The 21,008-nt window shown below is 58.2% G+C and overlaps 2 protein-coding genes and 1 non-coding gene across 3 annotated transcripts; all 3 read left to right on the top strand.

Moving 5' to 3' along the window:
• The first annotated feature begins 2,385 nt into the window (after positions 1 to 2,385).
• Positions 2,386 to 9,844, top strand: LOC138813905 (elongation factor 2). Its single transcript, XM_070002491.1, has 15 exons — positions 2,386 to 2,486; positions 3,366 to 3,580; positions 4,386 to 4,567; positions 4,645 to 4,856; positions 5,092 to 5,270; positions 5,385 to 5,490; positions 5,685 to 5,798; positions 5,974 to 6,112; positions 6,201 to 6,396; positions 6,853 to 7,111; positions 7,365 to 7,472; positions 7,729 to 8,082; positions 8,196 to 8,378; positions 8,463 to 8,595; positions 9,172 to 9,844. Exons 1-15 carry the CDS (start codon positions 2,484 to 2,486, stop codon positions 9,363 to 9,365), a joined length of 2,577 nt encoding a protein of 858 aa, XP_069858592.1. The 5' UTR covers positions 2,386 to 2,483; the 3' UTR covers positions 9,366 to 9,844.
• Positions 4,948 to 5,014, top strand: LOC138814370 (small nucleolar RNA SNORD37). Its single transcript, XR_011367955.1, has one exon. It is a non-coding gene; the product is annotated as a small nucleolar RNA SNORD37 (small nucleolar RNA).
• Positions 9,845 to 11,157: 1,313 nt separating the features above from the next.
• LOC138813919 (death-associated protein kinase 3) lies at positions 11,158 to 21,008 on the top strand. Its single transcript, XM_070002513.1, has 9 exons — positions 11,158 to 11,262; positions 11,500 to 11,672; positions 16,704 to 17,064; positions 17,167 to 17,296; positions 17,504 to 17,552; positions 18,017 to 18,043; positions 18,713 to 18,865; positions 19,575 to 19,620; positions 19,729 to 21,008. The coding sequence occupies exons 2-9, from the start codon at positions 11,611 to 11,613 to the stop codon at positions 20,263 to 20,265; spliced, it is 1,365 nt and encodes a 454-aa protein (XP_069858614.1). The 5' UTR covers positions 11,158 to 11,262; positions 11,500 to 11,610; the 3' UTR covers positions 20,266 to 21,008.

Below are 21,008 nucleotides of genomic sequence, written 5' to 3'. Positions count from 1 at the left end.
GGGTCTTGAATTCAGAGCATGGATGCTGTCTCTGAGCTTTTTTGCTCAAAGTTCGTGCTCTACCACTCGAACCACAGCTGCTCTTCCGGTGGATTTATTGTAGATAAAAGTCTCAGGGACTTTCCAGTCTTGGCTGCATTGGAACTTTGATCCTAGGTTCTCAGCCTCTTCAGTAGGTAGGATTACAGGCATGAGTCTCATGGTCCAATTATCCACCAAAAGCTTCAAGTGGTGCTGTGCTTCAAGTGGTAGAACGCTAGCCTTGAGCAAACAAAGGGACAGTGCTCAGGTCCTGAGTTCAAGCTTCAGGACTTGGTCACCACACAGAAGAAAACATTAGAAAACATTGCACAGCAGGTCGGGAGGCGTGCAGGGGCGCTGATGGCCAGCAGGGGCCGCTGCTGCGTTCTTTGAAGTACCGCTCCCCCCCCCCTTCGCGGCCGTTCTGCAGTGTGCGCGTGCGCAATGGAGCCTCCCTGCAGAGGCCAAGGCCAGGGTGGTTTTTTGGTTTTGTTGTTGTTTTTGTTGTTGTTTTCCTTGGTTTCCCTGCCTGTTACTCCCTGCCTAAATCTTCTTGTTTGTGCCGCCTTTGACTACAGGTTCTGCTAATCCTGTGTCTGGGGATGAAGATGGGATGAGTTCTTTTCCCTGCCATCCTCTGGCTCCTGTGTCTCCAGGTTGAAAAACCTTTCTCAGGACTTGCATTTCCTCCGTTCCTCATTATTTCATCTGATGTTAGAAATTTCCCAGCAATGGAGAAGAAGTTTGAGCTCCCACCCCTTTGACACAACCTCGCTGAAAAGACCCCTTTGGGGGAGAAGGGCTGCTGAGCAAGTGAACCTAACACGCAGTTGGACCTCAGAGCTTTTATAGATTTGAAGCAAACTTGTTCAGATTGAAAAACCCAAAATACCCAGCTGCTAAAAACGCGTGACCTCTCCTTCCATGGCGCATGCGCTTGCCTTTGTGCAAGATATGCATAGATATCTCCCAGAAAATCGTGTCACGAACACGGTGTGGGTGTCTTAAGATCCTGTCTCCCTCCCTCTTTCTGACGCTCTGAGCACCTCAGTCATTCCATATGAACGAATGATCTCTTCCCTGCCTCAGTTTCCCTCTGTGGGTTAAAGAGTGACAGCCAGGGGAGTTACTGTTTTCTTGCAAAGTTAAGGGCTTTACAAAGTAAAATGAGCCAAGCATTTGGGCAGGAGGGGTGTGGTGCCGGTTAATTTTAGAATGCAGACAGAAAACTGCATGACTTTTTCTTTTTTCTTTTTTTTTTGCAGATGCAACACCTCCCTCCACTTCTCAGTCCAGGGAAAGAGCTGTACAATATGCCTCTCCTCCTCCTCCTCCTCCTCCCTCCTCTGGTCTCCCCCCCCCACTCTTCTCCCCCTCTTCTTCTTTTAACCAAGTGATTTTAGGCAAAGAGTTTAGGGTCAGTCTTTGATCATTTCCTCCCGTCCCCCCACCCCCCACCCCAGCTAAAGATCTGACACCCCAATGTTTCTTGGGGTCAGACCAGGACACCGCCGAGACCCAGAAGTCTAACTGCGCCTCCCCCTGGAGGTCAGGAAACGAATTGGAAATGAAGGTTTGCGCCTCGGAAGCGGGTGAGGTTAGCCTGCCCGCGACGTGGCAATCCGGCCAGTCAGTCCCTGAATATAAATAACTTTCACGAAAAGCCATGGGGAGGGGGGGGATTAAAGTTAGGGTTCTGGGTCGCCCGGCGCTGTATTCCTTTGACATACATTTAATTCATTCCTCACTTCTGCCAACAGTCCTGACCTCGTAGTCTAGGGTAAGAACGCGCAGGACGGCGAAGCCCGGCACACACCGCAGCTGCCCACCGCGCGATTGCGCTTAAAAAGAGGCATTTCACGAAGCTTTTCATCTTGAGCAGTAGAGAGTGCCCAACTCAGTACAAAGACATCCGGAGTGTCCCCCGCCCCCCTTTACACTCAGGGTGTCAGGTTACATAACACCGTCCCCAGCCGGGGAAGGGACAGGGACGCACGCCCCGGATCCTCATTCACCTTGCACGCTGCATTCCTGCGCTCTGCACTTTGCAATGACTCGCTGACGGTTATGGTTATTCTTATCATTATTATTTGTGCGGATACGATGACTTATCTCAGCCAAAACGTAGCTCTCCGTTTCGTGTTGGTGAACTTTGCAAACGGGGAGGGCCGAGACGCAGACACCGGCACCTCCATCCGCCGAGGGGACGCCGAGGCCGGGCGCACGCGCAGGGATTGGTTAGGCGCCTAAAGGGTTAACGAGACGAGCGGCCCGGCGCAGGCGCAGGAGCGCCGGCGTAGCCACGCCTCCCGCAGCGCAGTCATGTGACCGCCTCAACCGGCGTCGACGTATAAAAGAGCGAGTGTTGACGTCAGCGTTCTCTTCCGCCGCTGTCGCCGCCATCCTTGGCGCGACTCGCCTCGTTTGGTTCTACCTGGGAGAATCCACCGCCATCCGCCACCATGGTGAGCGACTCGGTGCCGCTGGGGCCTCGGCGGTTCGTGGGGGCCCCTGCGGGGTTCGCGCCGCCTGGCCTGGAGCCGGGGGCGGCCTGTGGGGGGGTGGGGAGGGGAAATGGCGGTGGGGCCGGCGGGCTGCGGCTGCGGGAGCGGCGGCGGCCGCCATGTCTGCGCGGCGCGCTCGGGGCTGGGCCAAGTTCCCGCGATGGGAGCCCGGCGCGCTTCGGGGGAGTCCGGGCCGGGCTGCGGCGGGAGCGCAGGGCGGAGATGGCGGTGGGAGCGGGGAGACCGGAACGCGCCTTACGTAACTCGGCGGCCTGAGAGTGAGACTGAAGATCTGGAGCCAGGGACCGGGGGGGGGGGGGGGTGGGTAGTGGTAGTTGGCTGTGTCTCCCTGGCCCGGGATTTTGTCTTTTCTCGACAGCCAAAGCGTGTTGTGTACCCCCAGAATGGTAGATGGTGGGCAGTAGGGCTGCCCACCCCCCAAGTGTGCCTCACAACTGTCTGATAGAATGGGGTATCCAAGGCTGGAGCGGGTGACCTTAGAGTTTTAAAGAGGCTTTTTAGCGTTCTATTTTATGCTTGTCCCCACCTCACTGTCCCCAGGAAAGCGGCTGTCACCTTGGGGGGGGGTCTCTGTCCCCCACCTCCATTTAAAGGCTGTCGGTGTGAATGGCTACTGTCTGGGCTTCCAGAGTTGGATAGTGGTTTTTTAAGTGGATGTTTAGAGACTGCCTTGGTGGATGGATGTTGAAGGACTCCCCAACTGCTGGCCCTCCTGTCCGCAAGGTCCTATTGATCTAGTTGTCCCTGCCAGGGTGGCTTCCTGGAATCCAGCTGGTCTGAGCCCTGCCCCAACCCTCCCCCCCTCCCCCTTTCTCCCAGGTGAACTTCACGGTAGACCAGATCCGTGCCATCATGGACAAAAAGGCCAACATCCGAAACATGTCTGTTATCGCCCATGTGGATCACGGCAAGTCCACACTAACGGACTCCCTGGTATGCAAAGCTGGCATCATCGCCTCCGCCCGGGCTGGGGAGACCCGCTTTACTGACACCCGGAAGGACGAACAGGAACGCTGCATCACCATCAAGTCTACGTAAGCACCCAACTACCCTCTGGACCCTGGAGGGGTGGAGCCCTGGTTTCCAGGGAGGGGTGTGAGGTACTGGCACCCTGCTGTGCCTGCTTTGCCCTGAAAGTGCTTATCTACTGGGGGGGGGCCTGGGACTGGCTTAGGGACTGTGGAGTGAGGTTGGCTGGCAGGTTGGGAAAGGCCTGGGTTATGGTGGGTATTTGGAACTAGTGTTGGCATGACAGGGATTAATTTCGAGTAGTCTCCTTTCCTGATAGCCTATGCCAGCCCAGGAGGACAAGAAAAATCGCTCTTGTCACAGTAGGGTTGTAAGCCTTGGGGACATGGTATCTTGGGTCAGTGGGTGCTGTCAGGTGTCTTCTGGTGGAATGTTGCCTGTGATTGGGATCTGATGCACCCAAGATATCCACAGGATGAATAGAGCCCTGAGGTTGCCATTGTGTGTCTATTCAGACGCTTTTTTGCTAGGTTTACTGCTGTATATCTTTTCTTGGGTAGCAGGGAGCAAAGGGGGAGGACATTGAATCGGGGTGATGGCTCTGAGGAGTGACACACGAGTCCCCATCATGGGGCCTCCCATCCCTGGCAGGGCCTTCCCAGATGGCAGTGTTTCTCCAGGGATGAGTAATGACTACTGCTAGGGGGAGGGGACAGGGTGGAGTGCCCCGAGTGGCTGTCCTGTTGTCTTGTGGCCTCACCTTGAGCATGAATGACGTGGGCAAGGTCCTAGTCTGAGCTCAGGTTTGTTGGTGAGTAGGTGTGTAATTGACAGTGTTGCCTCCTCACCTCTGACCCTGTTTGTCCTCAGTGCCATCTCCCTCTTCTATGAGCTCTCAGAGAATGACTTAAATTTCATCAAGCAGAGCAAGGATGGCTCTGGCTTTCTCATCAACCTCATTGACTCTCCTGGGCACGTGGACTTCTCCTCTGAGGTGACAGCTGCCCTCCGGGTCACCGATGGTGCCCTGGTGGTGGTGGACTGCGTGTCTGGTAAGCCCTGGGCCCTGGGAGTCTTGGGACCTGACATTGTTGGCCTGAGATGATCCCTCCAACCCCGTGGTCCCCAGGCGTGTGTGTGCAGACAGAGACGGTGCTGCGGCAGGCTATTGCAGAACGGATCAAACCGGTGTTGATGATGAACAAGATGGACCGTGCACTGCTGGAGCTGCAGCTGGAGCCCGAGGAGCTCTACCAGACCTTCCAGCGCATCGTGGAGAACGTCAACGTCATCATCTCCACCTACGGCGAGGGCGAGAGCGGCCCTATGGGCAACATCATGGTGCGTTTGTGGGCTGGGGAAAGGGATCTGGGTGGGGTGCTGGGTGGCAAAGAAGTCCCTGGCCGCCTCCTGCTTGGGGATAGCGGCCACCGCAAATGATGACTTAAAATTTCTTCACTTTGACCTGATGTCTCTTGAAGAAACATAATTATCTGAGTCCTTGGTGCCCACAGACTTGGAAGCTGGCTGCCTGCAGCCCCTCCATCCCCTTACAGCTCCCATTTTTGCTTTCCAGATTGACCCAGTCCTTGGCACTGTGGGTTTTGGGTCTGGCCTGCATGGCTGGGCCTTCACCCTAAAGCAGTTTGCAGAGATGTATGTGGCCAAGTTTGCCGCCAAAGGTGAGGGCCAGCTGGGTCCTGCTGAGCGTGCCAAGAAGGTGGAGGACATGATGAAGAAGCTGTGGGGTGACCGGTGAGCCTGGGGCCAGTGCATGGACACGTGGGTGGCCGGTCAGTGCCCCTAACGGTCCTACCCAAGTGCACACTCTGCAGCCTGCTTCATGGCACAAGGTTCTCTCCCCATCAGGTACTTTGATCCAGCCAATGGCAAGTTTAGCAAGTCAGCCACCAGCCCTGATGGGAAGAAACTACCCCGCACCTTCTGTCAGCTCATCCTGGATCCCATATTCAAGGTAAGCTGGGCCAGGTGTGTGCATGGCTTAAGAGCATGAGCTGGGTGTACCTGGCTGTAGGAGCAAGGAATTGGCCCACAGGCAGCATTTGCCTGTCTGCAAGTCCTCTGGTCTGTTTGAGGATCATTCCATCCAGGGCAGCAGCTGAGCCTTTCTTCTGCCTTCCCACACAGCCCCTTTGTCTTGCCCTATAGGTGTTTGATGCAATCATGAATTTCAAGAAAGAGGAGACGGCCAAGCTGATTGACAAGCTAGACATCAAGTTGGATAGTGAGGACAAAGATAAAGAAGGAAAGCCACTGCTGAAGGTGAGGTAGTGGATGCAGCCAGCCCCGTCTTCCCTGGTACTGCTGGGCTGTGGCTGGAGACCTTGAGCTTTGGATAGGTGCTGGGGCAGTCCCTATACTCAGCAGTTGGAACTAGGGTTACATGTACTGCCACCGCTCTTAAACAAGGCCCTCATGAGCCCTGCCCTGTTTGCAGGCTGTGATGCGCCGCTGGCTGCCAGCAGGGGATGCGCTGCTACAGATGATCACCATCCATCTGCCCTCGCCCGTCACTGCGCAGAAGTACCGCTGCGAGCTGCTCTACGAGGGGCCCCCGGACGATGAGGCTGCCATGGGTATGAGCCCTGCCTCAGGTGGTAGGCACCAGAAAGCTGAGTCTGGGCGAGAATGACATAATCCCCTCCCATTCCCTCTTCCCCTTAGGCATTAAAAGCTGTGACCCCAAAGGCCCCCTTATGATGTACATCTCCAAAATGGTGCCAACCTCCGACAAGGGCCGCTTCTATGCCTTTGGACGCGTTTTCTCAGGGCTGGTGTCCACTGGCCTGAAGGTCAGGATCATGGGCCCCAACTATACCCCTGGGAAGAAGGAGGATCTCTACCTGAAGCCCATCCAGAGGTGAGTGGAAGATGGGCACCTGCTCCCGGCCAGCTTAGGTTGGGCCTGTCCTCCTGGCCGGTAGCACCTTTGCTACAAGCTACAGTGGGATGGGGTTTGGTCCTCTTAAACCTCAGTCTCAACACCTGAAGGGCTAGTAGACTAGGAAGCCAGAGGACCCCAGCAAGCTAAAGTGTTGCATCTTTTCTGATTTGGTTTAGTCCCAACTCACAGTGGGATGCAAAGTCCCCGAGTACAGGGTGGTCCATGACTGATCTCATGACCCTCATGAACTCTGCCTTCATTTGGTCTGTGCACACCTGGTTGGTGTGGCCACCTGCAGAGGATTATGGGTTATGGGTTATGGTGGTGATGTCCATTGCCGGCACTCATGCCCATGTTTGTGAGGAGCCATGGTTTCAGTCTGCGGGCCTTGGGGCTTGAAGTCAGCGTGAGAACGTGCTTTTTCCTCCCTAGGACCATCTTGATGATGGGCCGCTATGTGGAGCCAATTGAGGATGTGCCTTGCGGTAACATCGTGGGCCTGGTGGGTGTGGATCAGTTCCTGGTCAAGACTGGCACCATCACCACATTCGAGCATGCGCACAACATGCGTGTCATGAAGTTCAGTGTCAGCCCTGTCGTCAGGGTGGCTGTGGAGGCCAAGAACCCCGCTGACCTGCCCAAGCTGGTGGAGGGCCTGAAGCGGCTGGCCAAGTCGGATCCCATGGTGCAGGTGTGGCTTCTACCTCCCTAGTCCCCATCCTAGCTGCCCATAGTGTAGGGTGGGCCTGTGGCCTTGAGGTATGTGTATGGGATTTATGAAGGCAGGGATCTTCCTGCTAGCTTCTGCCTGTTGGGGGGCCTACTACCGCATGCTATACTGCATCCTTGTTTGGAGGGAGGTCCAGCTTTCCTACTGGCTGGTGGAACTGTGAGTGTTGGGCATGGGCCGGGCCAGGCCAGGCTGACAGCACTTTGGCCCACAGTGCATCATCGAGGAGTCAGGGGAGCACATCATCGCGGGTGCTGGTGAGCTGCACCTTGAGATCTGCCTCAAGGACCTGGAGGAGGACCATGCCTGCATCCCCATCAAGGTAGGCACTGCCCCTGCAAATCTGGATCCTCAAAGTAGTGGAAAAGGCCATTCCTCCTTGGCAATCACAGCCACATGCAGGCTTTCTACCTTTCCTTGGTGTGGCCATTTGTGTACCTGCCAGGGTTGGTCAGGGCAGGCCATGTGCTGGATGCTTTGTGTCCCTGCTCCTGCAAGCTGTTGTGTCACCAGCGTTGTCCGTGACTTTGCACCCTCCTTGTGAAGTGCCCTCAGTGACCCATGATTTCCTTTCCCAGAAATCCGACCCCGTGGTCTCATACCGGGAGACAGTCAGCGAGGAGTCGAACGTGCTGTGCCTGTCCAAGTCCCCCAATAAGCACAACCGGCTGTACATGAAGGCGCGGCCCTTCCCTGATGGTCTGGCCGAGGACATCGACAAGGGGGAGGTGTCCGCTCGCCAGGAGCTCAAACAGCGGGCACGCTACCTGGCCGAGAAGTACGAGTGGGATGTGGCTGAAGCCCGTAAGATCTGGTGCTTTGGACCTGATGGCACTGGCCCCAACATCCTCACTGACATCACCAAGGGTGTGCAGTACCTCAATGAAATCAAGGACAGTGTGGTGGCTGGCTTCCAGTGGGCCACCAAGGAGGTGAGCTGGGAGTCAGTCGTGCAGGCAGGACCAGCAGTGGAAGGCCAAGATTGGGGTTGAGGCTGTTTTGGAAGGGCTGGTTTTTCAGGCTGTCTTGTCTCCTTGTGCCCCAGGGGGCGCTGTGTGAGGAGAACATGCGGGGTGTTCGCTTTGACGTCCACGATGTGACACTGCATGCCGACGCCATCCACCGCGGCGGCGGCCAGATCATCCCCACGGCCCGCCGCTGCCTCTATGCCAGTGTGCTGACTGCCCAGCCACGCCTCATGGAGCCCATCTACCTTGTGGAGATCCAGGTAAGGCAGACGGCATGCCGCAGCCCCCAGCGCTGACCCTGACACCTTACCACAGCCACTGATGGCCTCCTGCTCTCACTTCAGTGTCCAGAGCAAGTAGTTGGTGGCATCTATGGAGTCCTGAACAGGAAACGAGGCCACGTGTTTGAAGAATCCCAGGTGGCTGGCACCCCCATGTTTGTGGTCAAGGCCTACCTGCCTGTCAATGAGTCCTTTGGTAAGTCCATATTTGTGGGACTACAGGGAGGTGTTAAGACTGAGTCCAGCCGGGCGCTGGTGGCTCACGCCTGTAATCCTAGCTACTCAGGAGGCTGAGATCTGAGGATCGCGGTTCAAAGCCAGCCCGGGCAGGAGAGACTGTGAGACTCCTATCTCCAATAAACCACCAGAAAACCCGAAGTGGCGCTGTAGTTCAAGTGGTAGAGCGCTCGCCTTGAGCTGAAGAGCTGAGGGACAATGCCCAGGCCCAAAGTTCAAGCCCCACGGCCGACAAAAAAAAAAAAAAGACTGAGTCCAGGTAGCAGGGTTGGCCCCTCTGCTGGATGCAGGAAGGACTGAGATGAACCCGAGATCAACTACCAGCCCTTGTTTGAGACCAGGTCTTAAAATAGCCCAGGCTGGGGTGGACAGATGTGGCTACCGGAAGCTTTCTGTTGAGATTCACGACTCTGGGCTCATTGAGTTTGGTGATCAGGAAGTTCATTGTCCTCTACCCACCCAGGGACTGGCCAGGGTTCCGGCAGGACTTTGCTGGGACTATCTGGTGAGACCCTCCTTGTTTCATTCTTAACAGGTTTTACTGCCGACCTGAGGTCCAACACTGGGGGCCAGGCCTTCCCACAGTGCGTGTTCGACCACTGGCAGATCCTGCCTGGAGACCCCTTCGATAACAGCAGCCGCCCCAGCCAGGTGGTGGCGGAGACCCGCAAGCGCAAAGGCCTGAAGGAGGGTATCCCAGCCCTGGACAACTTCTTGGACAAGTTGTAGGTGGTCCTTCCTTGCCTGGCGGGACTCGGCTCAGCACTCACACCAGTTTGACCACTGCACCATATGCCCGCGTTCTCTCAGATGACATCTCGAGACTGTCCCCACAGTGGCGCTCTGCCCAAGGTTTCTGGGGCCCACTCCGTGCCATCACTCTGCGTTAACACTTGATGCTGTTTCCCTCTATTTATTTTGGGGTTCCAGAGGCAGCAGAAATACCCTTTTCTGCAGGGACGTTCATAGCCCGACAGGGTGGGGAGGTGGGCAGGACACCCAGTGCTTTATCATTTCATCAGAGGGAAACTCAAATTCAGATATCCCAAATTTTAAAATAAATACATTAAAAGTTTATTTGGGTAAATGGCCCAAAGTGGCTTTTCCCTAGAAAGAAGGAACAGGTGGGCAGGTGTTCCCCTGTGCTGACACCATGGCCACCTCCAGCTGTACTTGTGCCATTGGAATAATAAATACGATGGTGGTGACCTTGGGCATGCTTTGACTTGTTTTTGCACCTGTTCTGCCTCTGCAGGAGGAGGAGGGTTGGGTTTGGGGGTCAGGGGCCTGTCCAAGGCAGCATGGATAGGGCGGCTGGCTAGAGTCCCCCACACAGCCCCATCCAAATGGATGGCAGGAGTCATACCAACACCCTCCCTGCAGTGCCTCCAGGAGCCCAGGTCTGCTCTTCACCCGCAAGGTTTCCCAGAAAGGGAATTTTCACTGTATGCATGTTTGCCATTGCCAGTCTGAGCTTTTAGATTAGACAAAAGTCTTAGGGGGCTGGGAAGGTGGCTCAGTGGTAGAGCGCTTGCCTTGCATGCATGAGGCTCTGGGTTCGATTCCTCAGCACCACATAAGCAGAAAAAAAAGCTGGAAGTGGCGCTGTGGCTCAAGCGCTATGAGCTGAAGAACTGAGGGACAGCGCCCAGGCCCATGACCGACCAAAAAAAAATCTTAAAAACTGAATGATATGTCATTGTACATTATATTCTGTAACATTGAAATTAGAAAAGCTGCCTGAAAGTATTTTCAGTTGGACACAGGACTCGTTGCTACATTTATTGGCTGTAAGAATGGTAGTGAGAAGCTGGTGCTAGTGGCTCAACTCGCCCTGTAATCCTAGTGGTGCAGCACCATCCTGGGCACAAAAGTCTGAGACTTAGCTCCAATTAGTTGTTTCCTGAAACTAGAAGTGGAGCTGTGGCTCAAAGTGGTATGAGTGCTACCATGAGCTAGAGAACTGGGACAGCGCCCAGGCTGAGTTCAAGGCCCACAACCGATCCGAAGAAAGGCAGTGGGTGTAAAGGTCTGGGTAGCTGAGAAGCTGCTGGGTGTGAGCTTGCATGAATGGGGGGCCCAGGGGGCCCAGGCGCGGGGACGGCCAAGCAACTACCTGGGAGTCAGAAGAGAAGCCGATGGGGCTTGGTTTGGCTGGACCAGTGACCACCAAAGCCACGGGTTTTCGTACCATAGCAAGACTCCGTAAATGCGTGGTGTAACAAGCATCTACACACCTGGACAGAGTGCCTGTCAGGTGCTGCCGGAAGTCAATGTTTCAGTGGGGTTGGTCAGTGTTTGTGCCAGCCAATCAGATTAGGCAAGATGGGTCTGTCAGCCAATGGCGAGGTTGTATCCGGGTGCGGCTCCCGGAAGGGCAGCCGAGGGCGTGCCAGCGAAGCCATACAGTCGGCAGGCCTACGGGCCAATGCGCGTTGAGCTCCGCCTCCTCGGGGCGGGTGTTAAGCCCACGAGGTGACGTCAGCGCCTTGCGCCGCGGCGGCTTCCGAGACGGCGGGGCGGGAGGAGGAGGAGGAGTTGGGGGCGGCCAGCGAGGCAGTCAGGCCTGCGGAGCGCGGGGGCCCGTGCGCGGTGCGGGCGGTCTCGGGCCCGGCTCGGTGGACAGGTGCGGCCGCCGTGGCACTTGGGGACCCGGGGAGGCACGGCTTGAAGGAGAGAGCTGGCGGGGGAGCTGGGGGCCCGGAGGGCGGGCGGGCCGGCGGGGGGCGTGGTGGGCCCGGAGGGATGGAGGCCTTCCAGCGGGGTCCGCCCCGAGCGGGAGCCAGGGCCCGACTGCCGGCAGCGACCTTGTCCAGAGAAGTGAGGACGAGCACCAGTGAGAATTTCCCCTTGTCTCCTGCAGAGCTGCGGGTGGGGGACCCCCGAGCTCCCCGGGTCCCCGTACCCGGGCCGCCGACCGCGCCCCCCCCCACCGCCCCTGGAGCCCAGGCGCGGCGAAGGCGAGCGCGCCGCCATGGCCACGTTCAGGCAGGAGGACGTGGAGGACCACTATGAGATGGGCGAGGAGCTGGGCAGGTGAGCCGCGCTCTGCGAGGGGGAGGGGTTGGGGTGACTCTAAGTCCCCCCTTCCTGCCCTTTGTCCCTCTACGGAGTGAGTCAGCAGAGCCTGAGCTGATATGTGTGTGTGTGTGTGGCGGGGAGGTGGAGGACGTTTGAGCTTTGGAATCTGACAGCCCTGGCCTTGAACAGCCTTAGCTATTTGTAATCTGCTTTTTTGGGGGGACACTTGAGCCTCCCCAGGTCTTGTTCAGCACCTAAGAGAGAAAGCAGTGGTTCTCCTCCCTGTGAGGTAGCTGTTTGGGCCTCCCAGGGTGCCCCTGCCTTCCTCCACCCACCTCTGCTCAAGACTCAGACGTGTGTGTGTGTGTGTGTGTGTGTGTGTGTGTGTGTGTGTGTGTGTGTGTGTGTGTGTGTGTGTGTGTGTGTGTGTGTGTGTGTGTGTGTGTGTGTGTGTGTGTGTGTGGCCTCAAACCTTATTTGGTGAGTTTGCTGCTGGTCAGCCTTCCTGGAGCACTCAGACGTGTGTGTGTGTGTGTGTGTGTGTGTGTGTGTGTGTGTGTGTGTGTGTGTGTGTGTGTGTGTGTGTGTGTGTGTGTGTGTGTGTGTGTGTGTGTGTGTGTGTGTGTGTGTGTGTGTGTGTCCTCAAACCTTATTTGGTGAGTTTGCTGCTGGTCAGCCTTCCTGGAGCCCCGAGCCCCAAGACCCGCCCCGTGATGTCACCAGGAGGGAATGTAAATAACTGAGCTCTGTGTCAGGCCACAGAGACAGTTCTTTGGCTCTTTGGGGATCCTGAAATGCTTTATCCGGCATTTCCTCCATCAGCCAGGGGCCAGGGGGAGAATGCAGCCCTGCCTCCCCCCTCCCCTCCCAAGTCACTACTTGATGTGGGCGAATTTAGGATTTCCTGCCAGGAGCTGCTTTGGCTGAAGTTAGGAAATTTTAATCCACATACTAAATCATGCTTTGGTGGTTGTGGGACACTGGTTCCTGGACCCACCAAGAATCCCAACATCTTTTTCCTTTTTTTTTTTTTTTTTGGTGCCAGTCCTGGGTGGGACTTGAACTCAGAGCCTGGGCACTGTCCCTGAACTTCTTTTGCTCAAGGCTAGCACTCTACTACTTGAGCCACAGCACTACTTCCAGCTTTTTCTGCTTATGTGGTCTGAGGAATGGAACCCAGGGCTTCATGCATGCTGGGCAAGCACTCTATCACTATGTCACATTCTCAGCTCCTCTTTCTTTTCCGTTATTTTTAAAATTATTTTACTTTTACTGGTGTTAAGGACAAAAACCAAGACCTTAGACTCAAGTTCTTTCTTTTTTGCCAGTCCTGGGGCTTGAACCTCAAGGTACTATCCCTTAGCTTCTTTTAGCACTCTACCACTTGAGCCACAGTGCCACTTCTGTCTTTTTCTGTCTATGTGGCACTGAGGAATCCAACCCAGAGCTTCATGCATGCTAATGCAGCACTCCCTCAAGTTTCCTTAAATAAAGTGATGGTAGTATTTGTATCTAACATGGGGCTTGAACTCAGGGCTTGAGCACTGTCCCTTAGCTTCCTTCACTCAAGACTGGCTCTCTCTCTCTTGAGCCTAGAACTTGGTTAATTAGACATGAGTCACACAGAATTTCCTGCGTAGGCCAATTTCAAACTGAAACCCTCAGATCTCAGCCTTCTCAGTAGCTAGAATTACAGGCATGAGCGCCTGGATGTATGTAATCTTTTTTGTTTTTGTATGTTTGTTTTGTGCTTTTTTGTTTTCATGTTATTGGTCCTGGAGATGGAACTCAGGACCTTATTATACTTGCTAGACAGTGCTTATCACTGAACTGCACCCCCACCCCCAGCCTGTGTGTGTGGAAATTTAAATGGTTGGCCAAAAAAATGGTAAAAGAATTCAATTTGGTGACATGGAACAATGATAGGAAATTCCCCATTCAAAGTCAATAGTGAAAGTTGATAATTAAGACCTTGGAACTTAGCTGGATTCATTCCTTGACACCCCCTGCCCCCCCCACCCACCCACATACTCTGCTTGCCTGAGGGTGAATAGATGACCCGTGTGGTATGAAAAGTTGAAAATATTCAGTGGCTGGCCTCTAATGAGTAGGAAGCCCAGTGCTGGTGGTTCACGCCTATAATCCTAATTACCAGGAGGCTGAGATCTGAGGTCCTGAGGTTCAAAGCACCCCAGGCAGCACAGACCATGAGACTCCTATCTCCCATTGGCCAGCAAAATATCAGAAATGAAGCTGTGGCTCACGGGGTAGAGTGCCACCTTTTAAGTAGAAAATGCTAAGAGATTGTTCCTCGGCCTGGATTTAACTCCCAGTACCAGCACTAAAAAAGCTTAAAGGCTGAGTGCACACCTCAGTGATAGAGCAGGAAAGTAGCATGTGAAAGGCCCTAGGTTCATTCCCAGAACCACGAAAAAGGAAGGGAAAAAAAAAGTTTGGTGAACCTCTTGTTTTCTGGCACATTCCTCTCTGCCTTTGCCCAGTGGATTCTCTTCTGACATTTGTTTGTCTGCTCTCATCTGAGAGACTGCTGTGGGTCAGTGTCTGTCTCCTTCCTGACCACAGGCTCTTCAGCCCAGGCTAGTGTCTGCTGGTCTTGTGCTTTGGGTGGAAGGTTTGTTTTCCTACCTGCTAAGTCCTTCTTAGTCCCCTCTTTTCCCATCCCATTTCCAGAGATCTGGAGTCCCTGGGGCTGGGAGGCCACCTGAGGCCAGACAGAATTGTGGGAGGATGAAACAGGATCCGAGCAATGGGGGATAGGCGCCCCACTTTGTTCCAGACCCCAACCGGGAGGAGGACCAGCCTTTGCCACTGATGATCTGTGGCCTGAGGCCGGCTGCCCTCCTTTTCATTCTTAAGTGTGGGTCGCGGCTGCTCATGGCCATGGTGTCACGGTGGGGATGAGCAGAGGGTGTGGACCGCAGACGTCCTCGGCTTAGGTCTGCTGCCACGCTGAGGAGGGAGCTGGGTCCTGTCCCCACAGAAAGTTGTCTCCTGGGGTCTAATTACTGACTGCCTTTGGGGAGCCAGGCAGGAGTTGCTGTGGTAATGGGGAGCAGCAGGTGACTGGTTCTGTGGGGTCACAGTTGGCGGTGGCTGCTGGGTGGATGTTGGCGGGTGGCTCCCTGCGCATGCACACAAAGTTCTTCTCTCCCAGCCCTCTGCACCAGAGCCTCGGGGAGGAGGTTAACCTGAGGTTCAGCATTACTGGGCCTCCTCTCTAGCTCCCGCCTCATGGCGCGGACCATCTGTCAGCTCAGGCGGACAGTGCGTGACTTCATCCGCTCTTCAGAGCTCCTGTCTCCAACGGCTTTCCCTTCCTGGGGTGTGGGGGTGGAGGGGTCGGGGAAGGTGACCCTTGCTCCCTGCCGCACAGGAGACCAAGGCTTGAGCCACCTCTGAGCCCTGGGATTTGGTGCCAGCCTGGGGAGCACAGTGAGATCCCCTCTCAAACAAACAAACAAAAAGTACCTGGAAGCCAGTGGCTCATGCTTCATCCTAGCTACTCAGGAGGCTGGGATCTGAGGATTCTGAGGTTCAAAGCCAGCCTGGGCAGAAAAGCCCACAAGACTCTTCAGTGAACCACCAAAAAGCTGGAAGTGGAGCTATGGCTCAAGTGGTAGAGTGCCAGCCTTAAGCAGAAAGAGCACCCAGGCCTCGAGGTTAAGCCCTGGTACTGGCACACACAAAAAGTCTTAGTATGCAAATCTGAGCACATACCAGCATCTTTTGCCTGCTGGGTGAGCTCCATCCTCGGCCTCCTTGTTTCCTAGTTGTGCTTGGGGTAAAGCTGGGGAAACAGATCTCACTCACCATGGCTTCTCCATGTGGGCAGCTCAGCCCCCAGGCTCCCATCCCAGTCGTGATGGGATGGGGGGTTTGCTGCTGGTGGGGTGTAGACAGGAAGGGAGGGAAAGGCAGATGGAAGTGGGAGGCCTTAACAAAAATGGGGGGCGGAGAGGGACAGGAACAGAGTGTACTCAGAGCTTGGTGGGCAGGTGCAGGGGCTGGGGTGGGCGGGGCCTGACAGGTTGTGTTTTCCTGGGCCCACAAGTATCTGTCCATCAGTATGGTGTCAGTGGCTTCTGTTACAAAGCCATGCAAGGTGGCCATGGGGGGGGGGGGGGGGACCTACAGTGTTTCGTCTGAGTATGGGAGTCTACGCGCTGAAATAAGCTAGTGATGCTGCTCCCTCCTGCAGCTCCAACCCCTGTGTGTCCCAGCTTCCAGAGAGCCCCCGGTGCACCCCCCCCCCCCCGGCTGGCTTTGAATCTTCAGATCTCAGCCTCCTGGGTAGCGCTGGGGTAACAGGTCTGAGCCACCGGTACCTGGCACTGTGTTTTGAAGTCAGTGCACTTTTTCTTGGTTGGCAATACTAGGGTTTAAACTCGCACTTGCCAGGCAAGGCGCCCTGCCCCCAGGCCTCTTTTTCCTTAACCTAAAAGTTGATCAGGAAGAATCGCACAGAGGAGCACCCTTGCTCACCGCCCTCCATCAGCCTCTGCAGACCTGTTAAGGGGTCACCCTTTGAGTCTTTTCTTCTCTGTTCCCCTGGACACAACTGCTTGCTGTGCACAAGGTGCTTGTAAACAAACAAGCGACCCCCCCCCCCCATTCCGTGCAAGTACTGCTTTGTTAGAGAAAAGATTATTTAGCCCAGTGTTGGGGGGCTCCAGGCACAAGGTGACAAGGCTGCGTGGGCTTGGGCAGCTGGATGGGGTGAGCATCGTGGGTGCAGTGTGTCACGTCTCCAGCCAGGAAGCGGAGAGGCTGAGAGGGGTCCCCAGGCCCCTTTGAGGGACCAGGCCTTTGTCTCGTATGCCCTGGGGACATGGTTTCATTTAGCTCCGCCTGGTCTCCTGGGGAGGGAGAGGCACCAGGTGCTGGGCATGGCTGGATCGCGGGGTTCCTGTCTCCCCTCTCACAGTGGGTTACTGTCAGGCCTTGCTGTAGGCACCTCGGGCAGCAGGTCGGGTGTTGGGGCTGCCCTGCTCACCCCCTGGCCCCCCTGCCGGTCCCTCCCCACAGCGGCCAGTTTGCCATTGTGCGCAAGTGCCGGCAGAAGGGCACGGGCAAGGAGTACGCCGCCAAGTTCATCAAGAAGCGCCGCCTGTCATCCAGCCGGCGGGGCGTGAGCCGCGAGGAGATCGAGCGCGAGGTGAGCATCCTGCGGGAGATCCGGCACCCCAACATCATCACGCTGCACGACGTCTTTGAGAACAAGACAGACGTGGTGCTCATCCTGGAGCTCGTGTCCGGCGGGGAGCTCTTTGACTTCCTGGCTGAGAAGGAATCGCTGACCGAGGATGAGGCCACGCAGTTCCTCAAGCAGATCCTGGACGGCGTCCACTACCTGCACTCCAAGCGCATTGCCCACTTTGACCTCAAGGTGAGCTGGGAGGGGGTGGGGGGGCGCAGGGCTGAGGCCGGGGTCTGTGGGGAACCGTCCCTGCGCTGGTGCCAGCCTCAGCCTGTCACCCCCCGCCCCCAGCCTGAGAACATCATGCTGCTGGACAAGCACGCGCCCAGCCCCCGCATCAAACTCATCGACTTTGGCATCGCCCACAAGATCGAGGCTGGCAACGAGTTCAAGAATATCTTTGGCACGCCTGAATTTGTGGGTGAGGTCCCTTGGGGCAGCAGCAGGGCCTGGTCGACCCAGGAAGTGATGGGGGTGTGATGGGGGGCCACGAGGCTTCAGTCGGGCCTGTCATGATCTAGCGTTCCTGTGTACCAGGCCCCCTCGTCATGAACCCCCAAGTTTGGTGGGGCTGGAGAAAGCCTCCATTGTCCCATTGTACCTGACCCCCCCCTCCCCGTCCCCACAGCTCCCGAGATTGTTAACTACGAGCCCCTGGGCCTGGAGGCAGACATGTGGTGAGTGGGCAGCTGTCCTGGGGTGCACACGGCCCGCTCTCCCCCTCTTCGCTCGCCCCCTGCTGTGGGGGGGCCGCCGGGGTGTGGGGTGTGGGGCGCTGCTGCCGTGGGCTGTGGCCCGGCTGCTGGGAGCCCCAGCTCGTGTGTCTGTTTTGCACGGGGGCAGCTGACCGCGTGGTGCTGTGGAGCCCGTGGCGCTCTGTATGTAGTGACCCTTGAGCGGTTTGCGCCCAGACCACAGCAGGCCCGTGCGCACACTGTGCGTGGTGCGTTCTGCTCTGTCCCAAGCCCTGGCTGGCCTGGGGACGGCCAGGGGGCCCTGTCCTGAGATGGGACCAAATAGGGCCCTGTAGGGTACCAGCCCCTGTGGAGCGGGGCGGGGTGTGGCCCTCTAGGAGGGGGCGCTGGCTTTGCGAGCAGGGGGGGCTGCTTCTGGCTGCGCTGACCCCCACCTGTCTCCACAGGAGCATCGGCGTCATCACCTACATCCTGTGAGTACCTGTCCGGCCTCACCGGCTCTGCTGCTGGTGTCATCGTGCCGCATCCTGGCACGTGCTGTGGCCCGGCGCGTGGTCTGGGGGCGCTTGGGCCAGGGAGGGAGGGGCGTGGTTCTGCACGTGCTGCCTCCAGCCAGCCAGCCAGTCGTGGGGTGACCCTGCAGGCCTGGCGGGGCGGCTTTGTGCTCCCCTTCCCGCTGCTCACCCCTGCGCCTGCCACTCAGCCCGTGTGTGAGGGACAGGAGGCGCCCAGAATAGATGACACCCCCTCTTGTCAGTGTGTCCTGTGAACGCAGGCCGTGGGACCCAGCTCCAGGAGCCAGGGAGCCCCTGCTGATGCTCTCAGCCTGCCTACAACCTGACATGTGGCCTGTCTTCTCCCTCCTGCCGCCTGTCCCTGTGCAAATGGCTGCACTCAGGGCTCATCCATCACCCCCCCTTCCCCAGGCACCCCCAAGAGCAGAACATCAGGGCAGAAGCCCCAGCAGTGGCAGGGCCGTGTCCCCTGCCCAACCCCAGTGGACGGCTGCTACTTCCTACAGTGAGCCTCCACCCAGAAGCCTGAGTTTGGGGGGGATGACCCGCTCTCCCTGGTAGTTAGTGCGAGTGGGGTAGCGGGGCGGTGAAGCTCCCGTGGGGACCCAGGCCCGTCCTCTGCTCCAGCCTCAGTGGCGCGTCCCCGTTCCTGGGGGAGACCAAGCAGGAGACCCTGACCAACATCTCTGCTGTGAACTACGACTTTGATGAGGAGTACTTCAGCAGCACCAGCGAGCTGGCCAAGGACTTCATCCGCCGCCTCCTGGTCAAAGACCCCAAGTATGTGGCGGATGGGCCTGGGGGGCAGGGGCCGGGGCCCTCGCTGCCCTCAAGCTGGGAAATGCATAGGCGGTGTTCCACACAAAAGTTCAGTTTAGGTCTTTCCTAGAAAACTATCTATAGAGGCCTGGACCCGATGGCGTCCACCTGTCATATTGCAGAGCTTGGCAGGCTGGGGAAGGAGGATCAGGAGTTGTAGGCCTGCCCGAGCTGTTCAGCTAGACTTGGGCACAACACCAAGCAGCGAAAGAGCCCAAGGCCCAGCATACAAAAAAAAAGCCAGCGCCGGCGGTTCACGCCCAGCCACTCAGGACGCTGAGATCTGAGGATCACGGTTCAGAGCCAGCTCGGGCAGGAAAGTCTGTGAGACCCTGATCCCCAATGAACCAGCAGAAAGCCGGAAGTGGCGCTGTGGCTCAAGTGAAGAGCTGAGGGACAGCGCCCGGGCCTGGAGTTCAAGCCCCAGGGCTGACACCACAAAAGGAAAAATCTAGAGTCTGTATTGCTCAGGCCCAGCCAGCTTCTGGCCCCATGGCCTCCCCCGGGGCCTCCCCCGCTCCTGGCGGGGCCCCATAGCCGGTGGGACGGTGTGGACTTGAACTGTCGGGAGGCCTGGGATGGGTGAGGGGGCTGCTTGCCACTTGCCGTGGGGAGACCCGGGGGACACGGGTATGGGGGGGATGCGAAGGTGACGGGCAGCGTCTTTCAGGAGAAGGATGACCATCGCCCAGAGCCTGGAACATTCCTGGATCAAGGTGAGGCCTCCCTGCTCTTGGCTTCCTCCCCCCCTTCATCCCCCCCCCCCCCCCGCGCGGGCAGCGGGGCTCACGCGCCCCCGTCCCCCCGTCCCCCCGTCCCCGCAGGCCATCCGGCGGCGCGCGGTCCGCAGCGAGGACGGCGGGCGGCGCGCGGAGCGGCGGCGCCTGCGCACCACGCGGCTGAAGGAGTACACCATCAAGTCGCACTCGAGCATGCCGCCCAACAACTCGTACGCCAACTTCGAGCGCTTCTCCAAGGTGCTGGAGGAGGTGGCGGCGGCCGAGGAGGGGCTGCGCGAGCTGGAGCGCGGCCGGCGGCTGTGCCGCGAGGACGTGGAGGCGCTGGCGGCCATCTACGAGGAGAAGGAGGCCTGGTACCGCGAGGAGAGCGCCGGCCTGGGCCAGGACGTGCGGCGCCTGCGCCAGGAGCTGCACCGCGCCGAGGCGCTGCGGCGCCAGGCGCAGGAGGAGGCCCGGGCCGCGCTGCTGGGCGCCGGCGGCCTCAAGCGCCGCTTCAGCCGCCTGGAGAACCGCTACGAGGCGCTGGCCACGCAGGTGGCGGCCGAGGTGCGCTTCGTGCAGGACCTGGTGCGCGCGCTGGAGCTCGAGCGGCTGCAGGGCGGCGAGTGCAGCCTCCGCTAGCCGGGCCTCGCCGCCCGGGCCTCCGCCAACCTGCCTCCGCCAGCCGTGCTGCCGGGCCTCCACCGGCCAGGCCTCCGCCAACCCTGCCTCTGCCAGCCGGGCCTCCGCCGGCCTGGACTCCGCCAGCCGTGCTGCCGGGCCTCCACCGGCCAGGCCTCCGCTGGCCCTGCCTCCGCCGGCCTGGACTCTGCCAGCCGGGCCTCCGCCGGCCTGGACTCCGCCAGCCGGGCTGCCGGGCCTCCGCTGGCCCGGCCTCCGCTGGCCCTGCCTCCGCCGGCCTGGACTCTGCCAGCCGGGCCTCCGCCGCCGGGCCTCTTCCAGCCAGGCCACCAGCTGCCCAGCGCGGGCTGGGCTCGTCTTCCGCTCGGGGCCACAGGGCCCACCCCATGGCCTCGCGCAGACAGAGCAGGTGGATCCTCCTCACCGGCCTCGGGAAGCCGGGCCCTGGGCGCCGCCAGCAGACGACTCTGTCCCCGCCAGGCCCCGGGGCCTCCCGCAGATGGCAGCCTCCGCGTTCTTGGCCCCTGAGAGCATCGGATGGCCTCGCGTGGTCACTGGGACACCATGGTGTGACCCCGGCCGACCCCGCCCCCCCCCCGCCCTCCGGAGCGGCAGGCGGGCAGTGCGCAGGCGCCGCCCTCCCCCCCCCCCCCCGTGGGGTGGGTCTGCGCATGCCCGAGCGAGCCCTGTCCCGCGTGCGCCCCTGAGAGCCCGAAGGAATAAAGTCTCCCTTCTCTCCGCCA

Source organism: Dipodomys merriami, unplaced genomic scaffold (genome assembly GCF_024711535.1).
Source record: "Dipodomys merriami isolate MVZ:Mamm:240054 unplaced genomic scaffold, mDipMer1.0.p SCAF_6, whole genome shotgun sequence".
Lineage (NCBI taxonomy): Eukaryota > Metazoa > Chordata > Mammalia > Rodentia > Heteromyidae > Dipodomys > Dipodomys merriami.
Note: the sequence above shows the minus strand (reverse complement) of the source record. Positions and strands in the feature narration are given on the sequence as shown.